General features: G+C 40.1%; 2 protein-coding genes across 4 annotated transcripts; one reads left to right on the top strand and one right to left on the bottom strand.

Moving 5' to 3' along the window:
* The first annotated feature begins 450 nt into the window (after positions 1-450).
* LOC129749821 (histidine protein methyltransferase 1 homolog) lies at positions 451-9,210 on the top strand. Of its 2 annotated transcripts, none has more exons than XM_055744912.1 (4): positions 451-615; positions 676-1,073; positions 1,133-1,383; positions 8,666-9,210. In XM_055744912.1, the coding sequence occupies exons 1-4, from the start codon at positions 555-557 to the stop codon at positions 9,120-9,122; spliced, it is 1,167 nt and encodes a 388-aa protein (XP_055600887.1). In that variant the 5' UTR covers positions 451-554; the 3' UTR covers positions 9,123-9,210. The 2 variants fall into 2 exon arrangements, with proteins under 2 accessions (XP_055600887.1, XP_055600886.1); XM_055744911.1 differs by having other exon boundaries at positions 667-1,073.
* Positions 9,188-15,573, bottom strand: LOC129749819 (rap1 GTPase-activating protein 1-like). Of its 2 annotated transcripts, none has more exons than XM_055744909.1 (4): positions 13,891-15,573; positions 13,526-13,832; positions 12,922-13,313; positions 9,188-11,455 (listed from the first exon to the last, which is right to left on the bottom strand). In XM_055744909.1, exons 1-4 carry the CDS (start codon positions 15,451-15,453, stop codon positions 11,315-11,317), a joined length of 2,403 nt encoding a protein of 800 aa, XP_055600884.1. In that variant the 5' UTR covers positions 15,454-15,573; the 3' UTR covers positions 9,188-11,314. The 2 variants fall into 2 exon arrangements, with proteins under 2 accessions (XP_055600884.1, XP_055600885.1); XM_055744910.1 differs by having other exon boundaries at positions 12,922-13,298.
* Between the last annotated feature and the right edge of the window lie 8,985 nt (positions 15,574-24,558).

The following is a 24,558-nucleotide window of genomic DNA, read 5'->3' as shown; positions in this document are numbered from 1 at the left end:
AATATTTTGCATACAAACAAATAATATCAAGTGCATGGCCGATAAGGCAATGTACGCTAAAGTGGAAAATATATTATTGTTTGAAAAGCACTCATTTTCTGTTTAGTTCAAATTAACACAATCATTTGATTAAAACTTTTGAAGACATGCATCGCTACAGCTACAGAATGACGGAAAACTCTAATTTATTTATCTTTAATGTAATGCATGTGTTTTTAGTTACAATGTCCTACTTGTACACTTTTTTGATCAAACATGTATTAAAATTTAATGAATTTTCTTTTTTTTTAAATTTAATCAGAGCCGTAAAAGATTAAAGAAATTTCTATGGAAAAATATCGGATTGATCAAAATTGTCTTCCCATTTGTTTTTGAAATCTCCAACTGGCAGCTCTGACTTTAAAATTTGAAATTGAACATTGAACAAACCTATGCATTCTCCTCCGCATGTTTGGCGTGAAAAAGTTGTATTTTGGAAATTTACCGAAGTTTTTTTCTGAAAAAATATAAAATTTCAACAATTATTATCGAGTTTTTGTAACTTTTAAGTTAAAATGTTTTCGTTTTCCTTCAATGTTTCGGAAAATAGTCAAGATGATTCCGAGGATGCAACAGGTTAGTAATGAAAACAAATTGAGCTTCAATGTAAAAATCAACCGTTTAAAGCTCTTGCAGCACAAGGTTCATCAATCGATGAATTCGAATGCATCGAATTAAAAATTCCGGAAGGACTACGCAAGGGCTTTTCCATCGATCCGGAAGACTTGCATGTTTTCCTGGCCAGTGTTAACATGCAGGTGGAATACATCAACTGCCTGACGATCCCGAAGGAGGACCTTAGCCAGGAAATTTTGGATGCCGAAATTGACCACTCGGATTTGATTCCGGGCCGCTACGAGGGTGGACTTAAGGTGTGGGAGTGTACGTTCGATCTAGGTGAACTGATGGCGGAGAACGAGGAATATCAAAAATTCTTCGCCAATCGTGCTGTTTTGGATTTGGGATGTGGATCTGGAATTTTGGGGATTTTGGCGGTTAAGTTGGGTGCCAAGAATGTGGATTTTCAAGATTATGTAAATATTCGACATTATTGATTCTTAACAGCAAAAAAGTAATAGTATTCGCTTTTCAGAACAACGATGTTATAGAAAATGTGACGATGAAGAATTATTCGATTAATTGCTGCGGTGATGACACGGAAGCCGGCGAGTACCAAGCGAAAACTGATGTTCGCTTCTTTGCCGGAAGTTGGAGTAGTTTTACAGATCATGTGGATGTTTTGCAATACGATGTGATCGTAACTTCGGAGACGATCTACAGTAACAAAAGCTACGATCAATTGATTCGCCTGTTCAATACCAAGCTGAAACCGGATGGAGTTGTGTATCCTTTTTAAATATCAATTTTGACCATATTTTTTCATCCTAGTAAGTACAACCATTTGGAAGATGTGTTTGATGTAAATAATCTTGGTAAGTATCATTAGTATTAATTTTACTCAAAGTGTAGTATTTGCACGGACTATAAGAAAAGATTTTATACCATTTTTCCTAAAAGCAGAAACCATAAGTGTGTGCATTGTATTTTTTTCTTTTGAGCTATAAAACTCAAATATCAACCAGTTGTAGTATCCAGAATTATACAAGTTGTTTTATAGCAATCGAGCTAATCCCTTTGAGTTCCATTCGGGAGAATGGAAAGATGAGTGAAGCACTCTTGCGAGTGCCTTTTGTAGCTCGTTGTCAAATTGGAATAAACAGGTCACTTCTATTCGTGACTATAACCTAACTAGTTGTCTTTAGTGCCTTATCCGAGCCCTCCCGTTTGGCTATTTCTTATAAGTACTAGCGTGGTTCTATATTGGTTCCTCTTGGTTAAGTCCGGTTTTGCTGGACATAATAACTGGCGACGATTCGGGATTAAGTTCTAGCGGAGAGCTGGTTGGAAAGTGCACTTGGAATTTTTTTTCCGTAGTAACGAAACGTGTTTTTTCGACGGTTTTGTAAGTAATTTTACCTAAGTGATCTGGAAAGTGGATTATACGCTTTTTCTAGATTTTTTAATTGTGCGCAGTGTAATTTAGGTTGCAGCAAAACTCAAATTGCTAATGCACGTTTTTTTTTGTTCTTCAAAAGAGCATTGTGTTTTAGAGCACCGCCATTTTGGCTTTTGTTCTAGAGTATAATTGTTATCTTTCCACAGCGCGTTTTAATCGCCATTTTGTTCGGCAGTAGCAAACGCTTGAATCATTGGTTAGTGAGACACCAAGTTTTGTGAGTGAGACACCAAGGTGAGCTGGCAGTGAGCATTTCCGAGTCATTCACCAGTGAGATTTTTGTGTGTGTAAAAAAAAAAAGCACGAGAATCTCACAAGCATAGAATTGCTTCGAATTTACAGTCGAGAGGAAACTGCTGGTGTGCTGCTGGTGTTGTATCCCGTGGAGTTGTTGCTGTTGGGGTACTGTTTGGAGCTGCTGTTGTTGTATTCTGTGGAGTTGCTGCTGTTGAGGGGACAGCTTGTAGAAACTGCAACTCAGAGTTGTTTTTTTACGCTGTTGGATTTTGACTGGATTTAGTTTTGCATTCGAGTTGGTTGGACGACTGCTGTTTTTTCAGTACAGGTACGTGATTTGTTTTCTATTCTTTATTGAGTTTATTTATTGACGAGTGCAAAACATTGATATTTATTTTTTTATATATATTTTTTTTCCCCTTTTCACCGCGCTGTTGGTTTTGTACATTTATCTTGTTAAGGATGTCTTTGGCTGCTACGATGGAGCCTTATATACCAGGATCAATTCCTTTTAAACAGTATGTGGAACAGTTACAGTGGATTTTTATTCATAACAATTATAAAGAGGATCGTTTCAAATCTTCTTTCTTGGCTGTCTGTGGGCAAGCTGTATATTCTAAAATTAAATTAATTTTTGCGGGCCAAGCCATACAAGATTTAACATACAAGCAAATTATAGACGAGTTAACTAAATGTTATGATAATACGAGCTCGGACGTAGCTCAAAGTTTTGATTTTTGGTTGCGTCGACAGCAAGAGGGGGAAAGGAATGTTGATTTTGTGCTTGATGTAAAGTACATGGCGGAACAATGTAATTTTGGCGAAGGGAAAGAGCGGAATATTCGAGACCTTTTATTGATCGGGGTAAGAGATGACGAGATTCGCAAAAGATTTTTTAATGAGGAAAATTTGACGGCAGCGAAGGCGGAACAGATAGTGGTGAACCAGGAATTGGCTGAAGACAGAGCAAAGCATTTGAACAGTCGTTTAGACAATCGTGGTAGTTTGGTAGCTAGATTGGGCCGCAGAATATCTAGATCACCTCCTAAATCAAAATATAGATCTAGTCACAGTAATAGTCGAGATCGTAGGTCATTTCGTGATCGGAGTGACAGTAGACTAGATAATCGAAGAAATAGTAAACCTCAGTACGTATGTTCATTTTGTGATAAGCCGGGCCACACAAGAAAATTTTGTTACCGTCTTAGGCGTAGAAGTCCACGTAAACGACAGTCGGTGGTAAACTTTTGTGACTCCCCTAAAGCATCAAGTTCTTCTGGTCTATTCAAGCGTCTCAAAAAGGATCTAGATGAAAGCGATGATGATATTTCCTGCATGATGGTATCATCCATTAACCGCATTAATGAGCCATGTTATACTGAGGTCTTAATTGAAAATAAACGGTTAAAAATGGAAATAGACTGTGGTTCCGGAGAATCAGTAATTTCAGAAAAGTTATACAAAAATATTTTCGGAATATTCGACCTGCAGGAGTGTAATCAGCGTTTGGTCGTAATTGACGGAAAAAAACTGAAAATTCTAGGAAAGATTCGAGTAACTGCACAGCTTAATGGAATTCGCAAGCAGCTTTTCCTGGTGGTCCTTTCCTGCGAAAACGATTTCATTCCACTCATGGGAAGATCTTGGTTGGATTTGTTCTACGATGGCTGGAGAGACACTTTTTCAAGATTTACAGTTGGATATTCAAACGCGATTAAGGAAGAATTTACTGTTGGTGAAATAAAAAGTAAGTTTCCTTCGGTATTTGATAAAGATTTTTCCAAACCCATTCAGGGGTTCGTTGGCGATCTGGTTTTAAAAGATAATAACCCGATTTTTAAGAAAGCTTATAACGTTCCACTACGGTTGAGACAGAAAGTAATAGATTATCTGGATGAGTTGGAAAATGATGGTGTTATTGAGCCAATTGAAGCTAGCGAATGGGCTTCTCCGGTGATAGTAGTAGTTAAAAAAGACCAAGGTATTCGTTTAGTTATTGACTGCAAGGTCTCTATTAATAAGGTCATCGTACCGAATACATACCCATTACCATTACCTCAAGATCTTTTCGCTACACTTTCTGGGTCAAAGGTATTTTGTTCTTTGGATTTGGCAGGTGCTTACACACAACTGCTTCTTTCGAAACGTTCAAAAAAAATAATGGTAATAAATACTATAAAAGGGCTTTATGTTTACAAAAGATTACCACAAGGAGCGTCATCCAGCGCAGCAATTTTTCAGAAAGTCATTGATCAGGTACTTCGGGGTTTGAAAAGTGTCGTATGTTATTTGGATGATATTTTGATTTCGGGAACAAATTTGGAAGAATGCAAGATGAACCTTTTTTTAGTCTTGGAAAGATTAGCCAAGGCAAATATAAAGGTTAACTTAAAAAAATGCAAATTTTTCGTTAACAGTTTACCATTTTTGGGGCATGTTTTGACGGATAGAGGCCTTCTTCCATGTTCCGATAAAATTCGTACAATTAGAGAAGCAAAGGCTCCAGAAAATATAACAGAGCTGAAAGCTTTTCTAGGTTTAGTTTCTTATTATTCAAAATTCATACCAAATCTTTCAAGCCGTATCAGCTGCTTATACAGACTTTTAAAGAAAAACGTAAAATTTATCTGGTCTGAAGAATGTAAAAAAGTTTTTAACGATTGTAAACAGTTCTTACTGAAGCCTAAGTTATTAGAGTATTTTGACCCTGATAAACCTGTTGTTGTGGTTACGGATGCCTGCATTTACGGACTTGGTGGTGTTATTGCTCATGAGATCAAAGGAGAAGAACGACCCATCAGTTTTACTTCCTTTTCGTTAAATAATGCTCAAAAAAATTATCCAATTCTTCATTTAGAAGCTCTTGCGGTAGTTAGCACTGTGAAAAAGTTCCACAAATTTTTATATGGGAAAAAATTTACAATCTATACAGACCATAAGCCTTTAATAGGTATTTTAGGCAAGGAAGGAAGAAATACCATGGCAGTTACTAGGCTCCAAAGATACGTCATGGAACTATCCATATATGATTATGAGATCATTTACAGGCCATCCACTAAAATGGGAAACGCAGATTTCTGCTCTAGATTCCCTCTTGCAGAAGAGGTACCTGAGGAGTTAGCAAAAGAATATGTCAAGAGTTTGAATTTTTCTGACAGTTTTCCTATCGACTATAAAGAGATTGCCAAGGAATCCAGCAAGGACGAATTTATTCTCACGATAATACATTATTTAAAAAACAGATGGCCTGAACGAATTGACAAAAAGTTTCGTGACGTTTACTCCTTGCATCATGATCTGGAAATAGTAGAAGGTTGCGTATTATTCCAGGACAGAGTAATAATTCCTTCCAGTTTAAAACAAAAAATGCTGAAGATGCTACACACAAACCATTCTGGAATGAGCAAAATAAAGCAACTGGCAAGGAGAACGGTGTATTGGTTCGGTTTGAATAAGGACATCGAGGATTACGTGAAATCATGCAGAATTTGTATGGAAATGACGCCAATTAGAAAAACCGTGGAGTATTCGAAGTGGACACCTACACATAAGCCGTTTTCCCGGATCCATGCAGATTTCTTCCATTTTCAACAAAAGACCTTTTTACTAGTTGTTGACAGTTTCAGTAAGTGGATAGAATTGGAGCACATGAAATTCGGAACGGATGGTAAAAAAGTTATAAGTATTTTACTAAGAATATTTTCGAGATATGGGTTACCAGAAGTGATGGTTACAGACGGTGGTCCACCTTTTAATTCAGAGTATTTTGTGAAATTTTTAGAAAAACAAGGAATTAAAATTTTAAAGAGTCCACCATACCATCCGGAAAGCAACGGGCAGGCAGAGAGGATGGTGCGTTCAGTTAAAAACGTTTTAAAGAAATTTCTCCTCGATCCTGAAACAAAAAGATTAGATGTTGAAGATCAAGTTTCATACTTTTTAATCAATTACAGAAATACTTGTCTAGAACCCGATAGTGTTTTTCCTTCTGAACGGTTATTTGCTTTCAAACCTAAAACACTTTTAGATCTAATCAATCCTAAGAATAGCTTTAAAAATAACCTAACAAAATCAAATGATGAGCATAACAATGCTGTTGTTCAACATAAGCTGCCTAAGGTAGATGATCCTTTTCTGAAAGTGAAGAATGGAAATCTGATTTACTATCGTAATCCTAAACCTACAGATATAAAAAAATGGTTACCTGCAACTTTTCTAAAATGGCTTTCTCCTACAATTTCACAGATTTTGGTCGGCGGTCGGGCAATTTCAGCCCATAAACAACAGCTTAAAATCGTCCCCAACTCTCATCACAATGCTACACGAAGGATCGTTTTCGAAGATTGCAATGATTTTGGATTGTCCCATGAAAATACTGGTACATCAGTTTCCGTTCAAAAAACTTTACCCAGCAGTACCGACAGTGAAAGCAATGGTTCCAGCAAAAGGAGGAGGGATAACGCCGATGATTCTGAAGACGATTTCTACGGATTCCCCTCAGAATCTTTTATTTTTGCGGAGGAAGATGACTTGGCAGCCCCTACGCGTCATGAAAAGAATGTGCCGAAAAGGAAATCGAGTAGAATCGCAAAGAAAAAGAAGATAAATGATTTTTTATATTATTGAAACAGAATGAATCTAAGCATGTATAAGTTCAAAATGCGTTCTGAAAATGAATTATATACCTAATTGTAAAGAAAAAAAAATACAAATTTAAGTTTGTTAGCTACACATAGTTTGCTCCTAAGGGATGAGGAGTTGTAGTATCCAGAATTATACAAGTTGTTTTATAGCAATCGAGCTAATCCCTTTGAGTTCCATTCGGGAGAATGGAAAGATGAGTGAAGCACTCTTGCGAGTGCCTTTTGTAGCTCGTTGTCAAATTGGAATAAACAGGTCACTTCTATTCGTGACTATAACCTAACTAGTTGTCTTTAGTGCCTTATCCGAGCCCTCCCGTTTGGCTATTTCTTATAAGTACTAGCGTGGTTCTATATTGGTTCCTCTTGGTTAAGTCCGGTTTTGCTGGACATAATACCAGTAAACCTATCTCGGTTTAACGGAAATAGTCTTTATAATGTTGTAATAGACTGCCTTTTCTTATTTATAGGAAAAAGTCAGCTTTGAAACGTAGCTTCATTCGTACGTTCAAATGAACACGAATCAAACTCACTTGAAATAAGACACAGTCTGTAATCATATGGAGAAATCCAAAGTTTTTAATACTATTCCTTATAGAAAGTTTTTAAGATGATCTTATTAAAAGAATATTAACTTTTAAGAAGAAATTTGTCTCACTACACTAGGCAGAGTTATACTGCCCAAGCAGGATCAATGCTATAACAACTTATGCTAGCGACAAGTAGATGGCACTGGGGAGCCCATGTGCTTGAACCACTGATCACACTGACTTGACACTTAGAACAAAAATTCAATTATTTTTTGTCAGACTTAGTAGGTTCGCAATATCGACGGCAGGTGGCGAACCTGAAAAATTCGACAAAAAATGCCCTGTAGGAAATATGGACCTGTTTAGCCCGATTTTATTGTAGAAATTGCCTGTTTTTACTTTGAAGTTGTGTGGCATTTCCTAACTGGGATAGCATTTCTTCAAATCGATCGATGCGCACTCTGGAATCGATAATGCGTACTGAAAAATTGCCCAGAAAACGAAATCGAGTGTCCAGATAGTATGGTCAGTGCTTGAACTGCCACAGGCGAACTTACAGAAGGGACATGACATGGTTATGTTTAGGTAATATTTTACAGCTATATCGGTTATTATTTTAGTAATCATATTTCTAGAATTGAGAATTCTAGAGAAAACAAGTTTAAATGAAAAGAACAAAAATATGAGAAATTTATTAACATATTTTAAAATATTTAACCGTATTGGACCGTACACGGAAAAAATGCGTGGCTATTTCAAAAACCTTATCATGATAATATTACCATTTGTGCGTTTTACTTTTTTCAATCACGGCATAGTATTGCATTATTTAGTGAAAGTGCAATAACTATGTACCTGGTAATTTTTGACAACTCGAAATTTGTGTTGTCGAAAACATTTCGGTCATTTTGGGGAATTTCATCATGGCAGAGGAATCGGTATAAAAACAGTTCTAGGATGTTTTGAACAACAAGTCCAGATGGTTTTTTTTATCTTTAAACTATTCCCCATCGATTCCACTATGTCACAAAACCGTTACGTCGCGGTGTTGAGTTAAAGACGATATAAGATTTTGCACGTTTATTTAACAGTTCAATCGATAAAACCGACGTTCTCGGTAATTTTGTGACTGTGAACCTCCTCTTAAAAACTCTTTCAGAACACTTCAGCGTAAAAATTCCTTAATCAAAACTCACATTTAGCTTACTGGCGGCCAAAACGTACTACTTTGGAGTCGGCGGTGGCCTTCGGCAGTTCGAGCAGGCGCTCATAGATTGTCGCACGTTAAGCTATCGCGTGATTTGGGCCAACGTGAGTGGAGTAGCAAGGGAAATATTGGAGATCAGACGTATCATTGCGCAACAGGCCGAAGAAACAGACGCGGGTGATCAGACAGTGTTGCTCCCAACAGCAATGACCAATGGCAAAGCCGAAGGAACCGAAGAAGCAGGAGCAGAACTTGACGCAGTAGGACAAGAAGCAACAGGACAGGAAGCTGTAGGACAGGAAGCCGTAGGACTAGAACAAGCAGAACAGGAAGCGAAAGTCCAGGATTCCGTACATCTAGAGAAAGCACATGGAGATGCAACAGAGCAAGGATTAGCAGGACAAGAGGCAGCACGACAAGAGGCAGCAGGACAAGAAGCAGTTGGTGATTGAGACCTCACTCAATTGGACATTTCTTTTCTTTTGTTTTTGTTATTTTTGATACAAGGTTTTTTTTTTCTAATACACGTTTAAAATATATTATCTATGTGTTTGATTTTCTTCCAATGATCCAAATAAGATTACGAATTCTTGTTGTTCCGTTTCAACAGATAGTTGCTTGTTGCCTCAAGATTGGTTCCCGTAGGGTTCTTCCTTTTCACACTTTTCCGTTTAGTTCGGTTTTGGTTTAATTCCTTCATATATGTATATGTGTGGGTATAGATTAATGATCTTCTTACTTGTTTTATTTGGTTTTTTGCAGATTTAAACACACTGGACACAATGGCTGTTGCTACTGATACAATTTTAGGTCGGTTCTTTGTCTTATTTTTTTGACACCAATTCGAGAGAGGACTGTTGTTGCGTGTTGAAGAGCGCAAAATTCTGTTGCTTGGTCTATTTACTTTGTAAAATTTCCGTTAAATTGTTACGCTCAAAATGTGTATGCTTCCGTAGTTTTTTTTTAGATTTAGCGGTCTAATTAGACACGTGCCTGTGCTTGTTGTGTGTGTTTGTGACTTGGGAATGTTGTTAACTTTGGTATCAATTCATTAAAATTTATTTCAGCTCCTGCGTTTTTTTTTAATTTTATTTGAGACAGTGGTGCTTTTTGAGGAAATAAACATTTCCATTTTTCTTGAAATATTTTGAATTTTACCGTTTGTCTATAATGTTTTTGGAAATAGCTCTATATATTCTTTCTAAAAAAGAATTAACAGTAGAAGGCAGTTTTTCGTACATACAGTTTAGTTTTTCATAATGTGGTTTTTGAGTTTTTTTTTGTTTGAAATTTTCATCTAAACAAGGATAGTGTGGTGTTGACAAAAGGTGAAATAAGTAGCGTTATATTTTGAGTAAGGCCTGAAAGATTCCATTGGGAAGTGCTTTATTTAGTTTCCAATTCCAAAATTTTCGTTTGTCATATCTTTCAATGTCATTTCACGCACTGGTGTATTGCACATAAAGATTCAACTATGCTGTATGATTTCGTTTAAAGTTATTTGGGTGTGTACATTGATCAGCTTTTGTTGCTTTAAAACTAATTTCATCTAAAACCTAGGAAATAACAAGCGGGTAGTCCATTTAATTCGTTTGATTCTGCCACACTTTCAACTTAAGTTTTTGGTTTTCTCTTGGTTAGCAATCCTTTGCAAAACAAATCATACATACAGACAGTTTTCTTCCCATCTCAATGTGGTTTTCTACGAGTTTCAACAGTCGAAGGAATTTTTAAACCACATCTTCTAAGCGTTTATTAAAATGAACAGGGAAACTGGACAACATTCGTTGTTCCGATGTTTTAAAATACTAGATTCTCTTCTTCGTCATCTACAAATATGCAGTTCTTTGTCCATCTTTAGAAAGGACTTCTTTTCTATCAAGGGGGTTTGTAAAAATAGCTCATACGATGGATGGTTAATTGACATCTACAGTATTTTATCCAGTATTTTTTTCGATTTCAAAACGAGTTCCCAAAAACCATCCCGTAGGATGTCTGTCACATTTATTGATTAGGAGTTTTAAAACTTTTATTTACATTTACATAGCACACGTAATTCTATTCTGATTCTAGACGCGTTGTGCTTTACAAAAACATTTCAATATTTCAAATGAAAATCTGTAACGAATTTTCCCGCACCACTAACTGATTGGTGAAACAAAAAGAAAAATACAAACGAGGATAGGCGCAAAAACAATCGATGGGTTTGGAAATAATGATATACTAAAAATAGCATCTTATTCAACTATCATACACAAGCTCGGAGGATGTTTTGCTCCTCGCAAAAAAAGGTAGATTGCCAAAGTAGCGAAAATATATATATCGTTTTTTGTTTTAAGTTTAAATAAATAATAGTTCGAATAAAGACTTCTCTCTTTATGTACATGGTAAAAGTATAACATTCTAAGGTTAAAGAAAAAAAAGTTGTGGTTTCCATGGAACGCACGGATGACCGACCCACCCACTTCTCTGTTGGGTTGTGGTTCTTCGTTCTTAAAAGTGCTAGGATTTTTCGAGACTGGCTCGTATTAGTACAGACAAAAACGATACTGAGACGACGTTCTATTCTGGTAACAACCGGCAAAAAAAATCATCCTGGGCTGGACACACTCAACGCATATGCTGAATACGCTTCGCGACTCGTTTATAGTGGTTCACTACTGGCCGTTGGCATGTATTCCTTCAGAAGGTCCCGAAGCCGCAGGATTTCCTTACCGGCCGCCGCCAGATCACCCTGGAGTGAGAGTTCGCGTTCCCTCAACCGTTTGATGTCACGCTGGCAGGTCTGGAAGAAGAGAAAAGAGAACGGAAAAAACATTAGTTTGTGGATTGTCGATATTGTTGGAAAGACTGTGGTTACATTAGTCCCAAGATAAGGTTTTTTCAAATAGTGAAATGATTTTTTCTTCTAAGTGATTACTCAACTTAGCCGTTTCTAACACAAATATCACACGATAAGGAAATCTATACAGAATACTAAATGCACTCTGGCACTGCTGGCATCAAACAAAGGGATTGGGCGCATGGGTATGTATCTGTGGCAGTACTACTCGTTTTAAGTTCTCCTGCTGTTTGACGCGCTCTTCTAAAAATAAATCTTGGGGGCGGGGACTACAGAGACTTGCATAGTGAGTTAGTTTTATATTCAGCAATAACTACTCGAGACCAATCAATCCTAGCCCTTCGGATATCGTAAGTTACTCTATTTACGAATCTTTTCCTAGAACGTCTCATTCAGCAGTTATTAACTGGATATATCAGCAGCAACATGTGAAAAGGGTATAAAAGACAAAGTAAACAAAACCGGTTTTCAGTGGATTCAAATAGCCCAATATAAGCTCTACTTAACACAAAAACCGTTTTTAGTTTTCCAGTTTTCGTAAGATTTATATAGCAGTTTGAGTAAAGGATCTATAAAATTTAGAGCCATAAAATGACATTATCCTCACACAGATTGTTTTATACACCCTTTACTCCACAACAAAGCAAACGGTCTAGATGCAAAACATTAAAAGGGGAAGAATGCGGAAAGCTATTCACTCACTCCCATTGCGAGAACCATAAGCCTTTGTCAAAAAATAGGGGAAATTTTATCTCCATCTCACTCACACATATGAGACATACAGTACAAAGCGAAGGGTGTATAAAACATTTAGACGAATTTCATACTCCAGCTAGGGTCTATAAACAATTGCGAGCTATTTTTACATGATAAAACCGTCGTATCGATAAAAACTTATTTAGAATTATCCAACGCACCGTTTTGACCACAAAGACTTGGGAGATTCTTCGTGAATTTTAATTAGCGATTTAAAAAAGATTGCAAAATTTTCAAACGCGTTTTTCTCGAAACGTCATAAATGAACATAGACCCTTTTCTCGTGTTGGTGCTGATATAGTAACTTACGTTGACTTGTTGATGAAGCTTAGCCACAACTGCGGAACGACCGTGCACCCAAAGTGGCTACCATACATACAAGACTCAATGCACTCTATCCTGCTTTTCTTTTTTTTACCATTTTTCACAACGGTCGTCTTAACTTTCCATGAGCAGATCTCAATTCAGTATATTTTGATCTATATGTATACATTCTTAAGCAGAAGTCTAAGTCTTCTAACAGAACTCTCAATTCAGTATTGTAACATGATAATATATAGGCGGCAATCTCAATCTGCTATGAAGTATATAAAGCCAAATTTTATACCTCCCATTTTCTCATGCAATCATTGTTCAATATTTTGACTACTCACCACATTCTGCCTGAGGAGATCCAGTTTATCGCACTTCAGCCGGGTGATTTCCTGCTTGTACCCTTCCGCCTGTTGCATCATTTCCTGGGTTAGCAGCAATCCAGCGGCCATGGCGTTGCTTCCGGTTCCGTTGCTGTTGCTGCCCGTGGTACCCGAACTACCGGTACTACTCCGCAGATCCCGCCCGCTATCACCGCCGGTAGTGCTTCCGGTTCCGATGTTGACACTGATCACGCTACCCGCACCACTCGTTGTCGATCGCTGCTCCGCCCGATCCACCACGCCATCCAGACATAACGAACAGGCCTTGGTGGTGGCATCGGCCGAGGACATCGATTCCAGTCCGGTGTCGCTGTCGATATAGGTCGCTCCAGCATCTACATTAGGAAAAACTTTTTCGATGAATATCAAACATAATTTGGTAACAAAAAAATCATTTCAAAGGTGAACGCAAACAAGGCAATCGCGCATGTACGAATCCAAAGCAGGGAAAAGCAAGAAGTTTGGAGAAAAAAAACGTATCGTTAGTTTTGAGGTGGTCTACTCCAGTCTGGTGCGGTTTTAAAGATTCTACTGTTACCAATTCAAGCATAACGAAACTCACCCATCGGATCGAGATCGACGCTGTTCAGGCTGGAGTCGTCGCTGGTTTCGGACATCGCCACTGGACCGTTGTTGTTGTTATTGTTGTTACTGCCACCACTGTTTCCCTTCTGGCCGACGCCGTGACCATGGCCGTGACCAGAATGGTGGTTGTTATTGTTGTTGTGGTTGGCGCCGGCCATATTGTTGTTGTTCATGCTGTTTGGATTCAGCGAACAGCGGGATGTGATGTCCGGCGACGAGGCCACCGAATCGTTGGGCGATTTACGGGAACCCGTAGTACTGCTCTTGGACAGCGATCGACCGATCTGCGGGAGAAGGGCATGTTTAAGATCAATGTCAAATCGTTTCAGTGCTTATACTTACATTTACAGTTTGTCCCGGTCCACAGGGAACGTCGGACACGTCCTTTGACTTTTTCATGGAGTTGTGATGCTTGGTATTGGTTCCGCTGTCGCCCCCGTTGTTGGTGGGATCGGAGTTCTGTGATCGGAGGCGGGCGTTCAGCGCTTTCTTGACGGTGTCGATAAAGCGAGATCCGGTGAAACCGCCTTCGGATTTAGGTGTTTCCGGTGTGGGTGATGTTGGGGCGCCAAGCAGATCGGCTCCCAAAAAGTCTCGCGTCTTTTCCTTCAGTTCGTCGACCAGATTCTGCAGCAGGGAGGTTCGTGTTCGTAGTTCGAGTTGGGCAAATTTGTCGGCCTTGTAGCACGCATTTTCGGCATTGATAAGTTTAGTGAGGAGAAATTCTTTCAGTTCAGGTCCCTTCTTGAATACTGATGGTTGTGGCAGGGTTGGTCCGAAGAACGGCACATCATCTCGGGCAGTTACCGAAATTTTGTACCGACAGTTGGGTGTATTGGGTTCGATTGGTTGTACGACGATGAACGCGTGCAGGAAGTGGCTAGCGATCATTGCCGGTGAGAAGGGGGTGTTTTCTTCTTGGAACACAATGGCGACTATGTCGTTACCAATGTGCCGTTTCCGTTGTAGCTGCTGCGGATCACCTTCGGTGTAGGGTAAAAGGGTTGACACGTGGAACATAATTTCCCGCTCTTTGAATACTTCGTAGACGGCGGTGTCACCAGTGTGTCCGTTCTGGATATCCAGGCCACCTCGATAGCCTTTGTGATCTCGCAGACGTATTCGTTGACCGAGAAGATCTAGGAACTCTTCGAGCGCTGGGGTCGTATCGCTATTGCAGAACAGCTCTTCTTCCGTCGTTTGGCCGTACCTTTGGTATAAAACACCGAATTTGAAATTGGTGACTAACACGTGCTCGTCGTAACTGGCGATCAACGAGGATGCCTTGGGACATAGTACGGGCATGAAGTTGTCGACATTGATCTGCTCATTCAGTAGACGAGCCATTTTGATTGGGGATGGATTGGATCCGAGACAGGAAGCTGGGATGATTTCGTGCATGGTTCCGGTTCGTAGACGAAGCAATATCCGAATGTGTTCCTGATTGGCCACGTTTTCGGACTTGATGGATAGCAGGACCGGTCCCATTTGGTCGTCGTGTCCAACGAGATTCGAATGTTCCCGAGAAATGAAAAACCTTCGGTAGCACTTGGCTGTGTCGTCCGATTCGATCTTGCCCACTCGCCACGTCGTGTGTGAGGGCACTTCGTAGCCGGCATCGTGATCGGTACCGTCGATCCAGTAGCCGCCACTATTTGGTATCACAATCATCTGATAGGGAGCAGGTTTACTGAGGTGATCCTCGAGTAGCCGCTGCAGTGGCGGAACTGCCGAAATGATGGACGAACTTTGCGAACTCACTGACGACTGGCTCTGGTACTGGGGATGGTGATGTAGCGAGCTGCCATTGGACAGCGTGTGATGCAGGTGACCGCTGGAGCTGTTCGAGAGCAGATGGGGCGAGGCAGGCGTCGAGCTCGAGTTGGAGTGCGAATTCGAGGACATACTGTTCGAATGCCGCAACAGAGATCGTGTCGTCTGCGAAGGAATCTGTACGGTGAGATTGTTGGCCGACGAGTCATTGTTGTTGCCGTGCGGGTTTGAGATTCGTTCTTCCCGGGTGCTCTGGAAGGAGAAAGAGGGGAAACAAAATTAAAATTTATTTTTTCAAATTTTTAAAATTTTAAAGAAAAGATATCTGATTAAAATTCACTGTTGGCCCATTGCGAATATTGGCATGTAAATGATTAGCGACAAACGCGACCATTCACGTGGTAGTAGGCATTGCCATGCTTTATTTAACACGTGCTTGTATCCACGTCACTTAAAAGTTTTTCTGAATAGCATACATAAATAATGTCTGTTTTTTGCGTGAAACCTAAAACTGTTGTCAAACGAATGACTGGAATTCTCCTTACATGTAAGTAGGAACAATCCACAACAACCGATTTCGATTCGCTGGGGCACTTGTTTTTCCGAAGACGATGATCATGCGAGGCGACATTTTTATGACATCTTTTTCAACAAGCAAATTATGACAGTGATCGTAATTATTCACCGGTTGAAACGTTTGCTGCTTAAATTGTGTTCATTATCAATTTAAGCAGCAAACGCCTTTTGTTCCAAGATAACGATAACCATTGTTCTATCGATTTAAATGATCAACAGCACAGGCATATGTTGAAACGTCCCACGACACGATTAGACGGCCAAGGAGATGAAACAATCCCGTTCATTCAGCTGACAGACACATCTCATTCCGATGTGTTTTGCAGAATATTTCAAATGGTTAGGTAAACAGAACCATACAAATAACCAATTATTATGTCATCCTCTAACTGGTTTCGAGTCTATTTTCGCAGAAAATTCTCCCCGAAATGGTGACCTACCGAGTTGTGGATGGTAAAGTTTATAGTTTTTACAGCATAATGCAAATCGTAATGTCCTTAACTTGATATTGTCTCAATACATGTGCTTTAAAGAAAAGGATTCAAATCGCATCTGAATGAAGGAAACTGAACCGAAGCAAATTCAAAACAAAAAATGGCAAATGTTTAGTTTGGACGTGTTGTTTTTGCTGTAGTTATGTTGCCGTGAGATAACAACAACAATAACAACGCAACGAACGACGGCTGTGCGAGCCTGCCTGACTTGAGAAATTAAAGGCGTAATACGCCCGCGCGATCGAGGGTCACGTTCACGATCGACCGATCAGCCAACCGGCGTTGATGGTCGAACGTGCAAATCGTTCGATTTGAGAACTCAAATAGTCAAAGGATCGAATTTTGACCAGTTGTGACATAAGATTAATCTTCCTTTTTTCGCACGTTGTTCCTTGGGATGGTCTTGAAATATTTTTTCAAGTCAACTCAACCACATGATCACGGTTTTATCAAGATTATGGACGAAGTTTTAGCGCCTACGGTTGCTTTCAAAAGTGTGCATGTGATCGTCGCTGCCTGATTGGTATTGCGAATGGAAACTCCATCGGTGCGTGGACGTGGTTTCTCGTCCATATACCTCGCGCTAACTAACAGAATGTTCTACCGATGGAATATGTAACAGTTGGGAAATATTTTCTGATCCGTGCTTACTAGGTTGCTCTTTGCCTAGATCATTAATCTAGCTAATGACACACGATTTACCTTATTCAGATTCGGGGCTACCGACCAGATTCTCACCAGAAGATTGAGTGGCATTACTCATCGAATCCGCAATCCATTCCGTTACAGATTTCTTTGCCGACCTACTCCCGGACTTTTGTAGGTGTTTTACGCCGCGACCACGGACACGATTCAGCAATATTTAGTTCGACCACACCACCTCGATGATGGATCTGCCGTTCCAAAAATGAACGTTCACGAGCACGACACGCTAATGACCAAACGGCGGAATGATTATCGTTCTTTGTGTCTACTAGCTGAGGTGCTTTTTTTTTTCTTCTCGGATTGTGGTCCCAGATTCTACGGTTCCGGGGCCAACACTACACGGCGGTGTCATTCATTTGGAAACAGGTGAGTACGAGGGTGGGAGTAATTATGGCATCCATGGTGTGGCGTGGTCAAGATTAGGAGCACTTCCATTTCCGATAGAGCCACTATGCTATAGGTAATTGGAGCAATTTCGAACAAAAGAAGAGGAACAGCTCCAAAAGTCATGGCAAAATGCATGCTTTATTTTTCAAGTTCACTCAACCGGATGAACTCGAATGGAAGTAATCTTGGGAGCGGGAAGGAAGGGAACAATTATATTTAGATTACCCGAACCTAGCTGTCGTCACACGCTGGGATTTCGGTAACATCGGAGACACGAACAATATGCTAATATGTTAACTGATTTGGGCGGCCTGAACTTGAATTACGCAACCAACCCATCACTCAACGCGCTACTACTGGTCTGTCGGACTTCTATAGTTTGACGGATAACTTTTCGGGTGAGAAGATAGGCAAAAATATCATAGAGAAATACGGAAACCTCGTTCAGTTTATCACACGTAAACATGTTTTAAAAGTAAGATGATTCATTAATTCAATTTATCCATATCTTCATTCAAAATCTGCAAAGTACTTAAATAGTACTCTAAGTACTTTAGGTTGCGCATCAGATGCTTTCTTAGATAAGACCGTGTTAAACCATTAACAAGAAAGCGCGATAAGCTAACAATCTTTTTCAAAGTTCCACTCAAGTGGATTTGTAATGAGTTCAAATTGGTCGGAAAATAAATTATTCGTTTCTGAGGGATGGTTGAAGTTCACAATCCCAATCAACAATCGATACCGTACAGTAGTTTAGTTCCATTAAAAAAAAATCTTCAGGTACTGCTATGGCGACCGTCAAAAACGGGTTTAATATAGTTAAAAGTTAAACTGTTTCATTATAACATCTCTGGAGCCACAAGTTCAGCTATAAGTTGTTTAGAGATGGTTCAATTTTGATTCTTGTTAAAGGGTAATGTAATGTATTTTAAACTTTTAAACCTTTAAGGTGGGTTTTGAAGTTTAAAAAGAAAGTTTTTTGGGAATAAATATTTTAAGTTAGAAACTTGTATTTAGAGATTTCAAACGCTGTACGCAAAACATTTCATCAAAACTCAACACTTTCAGAGAAGCATCATCAATCTGCTCGGTAGATTGAAAGAAGTCTGGTTTCGCTCAACGATAAACTAACATAAACACCGTTGCTTGAAAACTAACAGAAATATAATTTGAAAAAATGCACACAGAGATGCCGCCGGTAAATATACATAAGTGAGCCCTAGAAGCGGATCCGAGAGTATGTCGTCACTCAACCTGTCAGCACGAATGGGTGGAAATGAAGAGCAGGTACAACAACAGGCAGCAGCACTACAAAATCCCGGACATCACCGCCGAATGATGGATTACCCGGTGGCGCTTGTAAGACTGGCTGTTAGCCAATCGGTAGATTTGTGGTGAACCCCTAATAATCCCTAGGGTCGGCAAACTTACATAAAACCAAGTTGCAGGGAAGTTCGGGAGAGCTAAGAAAAACTCCTCGGATAAAGTCTAGGTACCGTTTAATTTAACAGATTCGCAGTAATTGGCTAACCCACCACTTTCTTAACCTAATTATCTGACCTGGTAAGTATTCCGTTCCTCCTTGTCGTCGAGCTCGGGTTTGATGAGGTCCGCTTAGAAGCTAGCTGGCTCTTGCGGGTAGTGTTGTTGTACCCGGCCCCACCTTGGGTGCTGAACCGGGCACTGCTGGTCCGTCGTAGCTGAGCGAAACGGCGTGATTGTGGAGTACCTGACCCCACCTTGGGTGCTGAGACAGGTACCGGGAAAGTAACACCGACGGTGGTCGGTCGTTTTTGTCGGGCGGCGCGCTTGGACCTTCTACGGTGAGTAAAGCGCGTGGTGATGCCGTACCTGGCCCCACCTTGGATGCTGAACCAGGTACCGGAATGAACCACACCGACGGGTGTGGTGGACGGCTGAAGTTCTAGAGCGCGGTGGCGCTCTCGGGGTTTGGTTGATTTAAAATCAAACCGAAACAGCGGGGTCCTGATAATATTCAGGGTTATATTAGAGGGATATTTTTGGGCAGGGGCAAAATGGCGTGGGGTTACCTGGAGTTCCAATCGGAAACGACTCAAGATTGGCCTTTCCTTTTATGAATCTTCTGCTGGTGGTGATTCCTGTTCCTTTAGGAATCTGATTACACAAATCACCACAATTAAAATTTTACAAAGAATTTTATGATCCTTCAGTTACTTTTAGGATCGGTTTGGTGCGTTCGCGAACTATTTCCAGAGTGAATGGTCATTTCCATTTTGACCGGCTCTGACCCCATTCGCGTTCATTGCCCCCGTCCCGCGCTAGTTTTCGCTTCGCCCTATCGCACGCTTCGCCTCTTCGCCTGAAGACTACGGCTCACATCTCTGCACTGCGCTCTGGTGGTGGGTTGTTGAACGACCATCTTTCGCCCGGTCGTTCGCTAGGTTAGCGTGGCTTGGTGGACTGCTTCACCAAGGAGAGCCCCTTAACCCCCACAAACAACACTGCAACATTTATTTAATTTACAATTACAACTAGATCACCGCGGCCTCCTTCGACTGACTAGCAACGCTTACACTCTCCCACTGCTCGGGGAAAAATATTTACAAAGTAAATATTTTCCTTTTAAACCATCACTAGTCTAGAGCGAACACACCGAGAACACATAGCTCTGAACCTGTTTCCACTAAATAATAATCGCACGGTTGAATTGACATAACTTTACGGTTGCTGGAGAAATATTTCACACCGAACGTAATAGATTCCAAAAAAACATTTTACTAGAGGGAAACGCATAAAATTTTCGAGTATTATGATTTGAGTATCGGGGTCATAAGTTATCATCATCGGTTTCCCGGCTCCTCTTAGTTTTGGGACACATGGTCCTGTACTTACCATCAGCGTCTTTCGACTCCGGTCTCCAGCGATCAAAATATCAAAACCACAAGGGCTTGATAACCTCACACAATACTGCCCAATTCTATTTAGATTGCTTAAAAACATTTTAAAGCTAAAACAAAACCATACGAAATACAAGTTAAAAAAATAAATAGAAGCATTAAACAAATTATAAACTAAAATAAATTAAAATTGAACTACTGAATAATTAATTAAAGCTAATGAATAAATACTAAAGGAGCGTTCACAAACAAAATATCACAGTCATGAACAAGCTTGTGCTTCAACCATGAAACATTTCACGCGACTTGTCGGAGTTGCGATTTAGGACTAATTTTAATATTTTTACCTGTATGTGTGATAGAATGGATACGATCTGTCAAATTGGTGACAATGATAAACAGAATTCTGTGCGGATCACATGCGGAGGGATGCTGATAACAGGTATGGTTTTATTTGCAATTTTGTAACGACGAGTCAGTTGAAATACCTGTTACATTCAATGGTTTTGAGGGACTATGGCCGTTAGTTCTTGGATCAATGAATGACTACGGGTAGTTCAACTGTCTCCTATCAAAATTGTCAAATAAAACCTGGCCAATCATAGGTAAGTAAAGTGTTATGAAAATGCATTCGATCAGTTAATTTTAGTGTAACGCATCCGCTCGATCCAATTTGTTCTTGTATGTGTTTCATCGTTGCTTTCTCTTGTACTTGCATTCCAATAAGAATTATGTTGTGATGTGCAAGGCAAGGTATCGAAATTAACGCATAACTATCGGTTGAACTTTACACTACTGGTTAAAAGTTCATGACACAGAATTAAAATCTAAAATTTTTTTTTAATATATTTCTTTTTTTTATTTTATTACAGATGACTGAATGACCAATGACCGATGGATGAACATGCATACACAAATGTTACACTGCGTGAACGAACAATATGAGTGCACCCGCTGTGCCACCCACTTTTGAGTGATGATTGCCGGGACGGCTGATATACGTCTGGCGAAAACTTGTATACAAGTTATGCTGTACTTAAAGCAGGATTCAATTTTTTTTTTTTGCTTACACACGACGATCAGGTATCTATTATTACCGAAATCTCGCATTCGTTCCGATTTTGGTAATATTACGCAGCAATTTTTCGCGATAGCTTAGTTTGTTATGCTTTTAGATCCGCGGCGGAGAAAACCCCTAGAGGTTTTCCGTTCATGTCGGCGAGTTCGTACGAACTTGTACCCTTTTTTCTGAGGACAATACAAGGAACGAATTGAGGACCTATTTTTGCATTGTACCTCTGGCTTGCGGAAGACAGCTGGAAATTCCTTTTAAATATCCGTTGGCCTGGTTGGAATGAGGGTGAGTAACGTTTGTGACGTAGGTCGTATGTCTTTTTTGTATATTCGTGGGTTTTCTTAAGCTGATCTTGTACAAATTCGTTTATTTTTTTGCTTATGCCTCTGAATTTGTTCATGCGTTGTTCTTCAGAAAGATCTTCGGTACATTCTAATCGGTGATCGGAACCTTTAGATACAATTTCGTGGCCAAAAATAACGCAGTGCGGACTAAACTTTGTGGACGAATGAATTGTATTGTTTAGCATGTATTCGATTTCTGAAATTCTAGTGTCCCACAAAGTTTGGTCTGTTTTTACGTACGATCTAATCATCGAGTTGATCGTACGGTTCAGACGTTCAGCTGGGTTAGCTTGGCTACGATGGCGTGAGTTAGTCCAATGCTGTATTTCGTACTTTTCGACAAAATTACAAAAATCCTTAGACAAAAACGTGCTTGCGTTGTCGGATATGATTATTTGGGGGGCTGAGAAACGCCTGACCCACTGCTCTTCCAACACTTTACACAGATTAACACTCGAAATCTTCCGAACGGGGACAAGCAAGGAATATTTTGAAAAAATGTCCATAATTACTAACAAATGACTATTGCCTTGCTTGCTCCGCGGTAGAGATTGGATGTAATCCATGCAAATGAGTTGAAAGGGCCGGCTGGCGATTCTCTGCTTCCCCATTTCTGGCACGCTTGAAACTGTTGAGTGCTTGTTTTGTTTGCACGGGACGCATTTTGCTATGTGCTTGCGTATGTCGCTGCACATGCGTGGCCAATAAAAGCGACGTTTTATTTTTTCTACGCATTTGTCATACCCAACATGTAAGCTTTTCTCGTGCTCATCCTCCATGACTTGGGTTCGCAAAGAAGAAGGGACACACTGTTTCCATTCATAGCGATAGTCCATAGTGTCTGTTTTCGCTGAAACAAATTTATACAGTTTATTGTTTTGAATTTTAAAGTCAATGTATAGTTCTGGGTCTTTTTTGACCCCCGATAAAAGCTTTTTGTACCATTCATCTTTCTGTTCCAAATCTAGTGCTTCAATTGACCGGGAAAGGGCATCAGCGACCACATTTTCCTTCCCTTTTCGGTGGCGTATTTCCATTTGGAATTGCTGAAGCGTGATACTCCACCGACTTAAACGGGAGGACGACCTCCACTTCGCACGCATTATGAAAGTCAGGGCAGACGAATCGGTAACCAAAATGAATTTGGTTCCCTCAATGTAGCCCCTGAATTTTTCAATGCAGCGAAGTGCAGCTAGTCCTTCCTTTTCAGCCGCGTGGTAGTTCAGCTCAGCGCCTTTTAGTTTCTCGGAGTGGTACGCTATTACCTTTTCCTCGCCATTCTGAATTTGAGTGAGGACACCTGCGATAGCCGAATCACTCGCGTCGGTTTGGACTGTGAATTGAAGCGCGAAATTTGGATTAGCCATCACAGGCGCTGATATGAGTCGGTCTTTTATGATTTTGAAAGAAGCGTCTGCTGCCGTGGTCCACTGCACCCTCTTTGGCTTGTTCTTCAACAAGTCAGTGAGAGGTGCTGTAATCTCGCTGAAATTTTCGATAAACCTACGGTAGTAGTTGGTCATACCGAGGAATCGTCTGAGTTGTCTTACCGATTTCGGAACCTGATATCCAACGATCGCTTTTATGCGATCGGGATTAGGCCGTAAACCATCTTGGGATAAGACATATCCAAGATACGGCAATTGCTGACAGCAGAACTTCGATTTTTTCAAATTTATGCAGAGGTTTGCCTTTTTTAAGCGCTCAGCAAGATCTTCAAGTCGTAATATATGTTCATCAAACGTTTGAGATGCTACCACAATGTCGTCCAGATACACGAATATTGACGGCTCGAGAGCACCATGGTCCAGAATTCTATCCATACACTTGCTCAAAGTGGCTGGCGAATTACATAACCCCATTACACAACGTGTCCACTGGAAGAGTCCTCTTCCTGGGACCGAAAATGCCGTGTATTTTCGGGACTCGGTGTGTAACGGAATTTGAAAAAAGGCCTGCGACAAGTCTATGGTAGAAAGGTACTTCACTGGGCCCAGGTGGCTCAGTATTCGGTTCTGGTGCGGCAATGGGTAAGCATCTCCTTTTGTGCGCTCATTGAGCTTCCGGGCGTCGAGACATATTCTAACTTCCGATGCGTCCTTCTTAGCTACTGCTATAATCGGAAGTGACCATTCAGAGTTTGAAGGTTCCACTATTCCATCTTTCAGTAACTTATCCAAGGCATCATTTATTTTATCCCTTATTTGTGGACTCCATGGATAAGGATTTTGCCTCAATGGTGCAGCATCTTTATATTCATTTTTAAATTCAATTTTATGTTCTAATACATTTGTTTTTCCAAATTTTCCTTCCTCCGCGTGAAAAAACATACTTTTGACTTTTTCTAATTTTTGTTTTTGGATTTCTGTTAATTCTTCTTGGATTTCCATAATTTCGTGGGTTTCATTATCAGCAAAACTTAATGGCAGATCCTGGATTGTTGGTGTTATCCCAAATTTCTGCCAAAAGTCATACCCCAAAATGCACTTGCGTTTGAGGGTTGGGGCGAAAATTAAATTTAAAATTTTTGTTGTATCGTTAAAGGTTACTGGAACATCCGCACATCCTAAAATTTCAAGTTTTTCTCCGGAAGCAGTTTTCAAATTTACAGGAGCCGTTTCTAGATTTAAATTTAGTAGTTGAATAATTTTTCTTGCCCCGATCCCTACAACCGTTCGTGCAGCTCCACTGTCCAAAAGACCAACCAGTTCAATCCCCATCAAATGGATTTTCGCGAAAGGTCTTGAATCATTGTTAAGGTTGATGAGCAACGTTGC

Source organism: Uranotaenia lowii, chromosome 2 (genome assembly GCF_029784155.1).
Source record: "Uranotaenia lowii strain MFRU-FL chromosome 2, ASM2978415v1, whole genome shotgun sequence".
Classification (NCBI taxonomy): Eukaryota; Metazoa; Arthropoda; class Insecta; order Diptera; family Culicidae; genus Uranotaenia; species Uranotaenia lowii.
The sequence above is the reverse complement of the archived record's forward strand: the minus strand, read 5'-3'. Positions and strand labels throughout refer to the sequence as shown.

Bases quoted from the DNA above. Each gene is read 5' to 3' on its own strand.
- LOC129749819 (XM_055744909.1), bottom strand. From the start codon at position 15,453: ATGTCCTCGAATTCGCACTCCAACTCGAGCTCGACGCCTGCCTCGCCC. The intron at 13,314-13,525 runs GTGAGTTTCGTT...TCATCGAAAAAG, and splicing joins CGTCGATCTCGATCCGATGG to TTTTTCCTAATGTAGATGCT. The intron at 11,456-12,921 runs GTGAGTAGTCAA...CTCTTCTTCCAG, and splicing joins ATCTCCTCAGGCAGAATGTG to ACCTGCCAGCGTGACATCAA.
- LOC129749821 (XM_055744911.1), top strand. From the start codon at position 555: ATGTTTTCGTTTTCCTTCAATGTTTCGGAAAATAGTCAAGATGATTCC. The intron at 616-666 runs GTTAGTAATGAA...AACCGTTTAAAG, and splicing joins TGATTCCGAGGATGCAACAG to CTCTTGCAGCACAAGGTTCA. The intron at 1,074-1,132 runs GTAAATATTCGA...TTCGCTTTTCAG, and splicing joins ATGTGGATTTTCAAGATTAT to AACAACGATGTTATAGAAAA.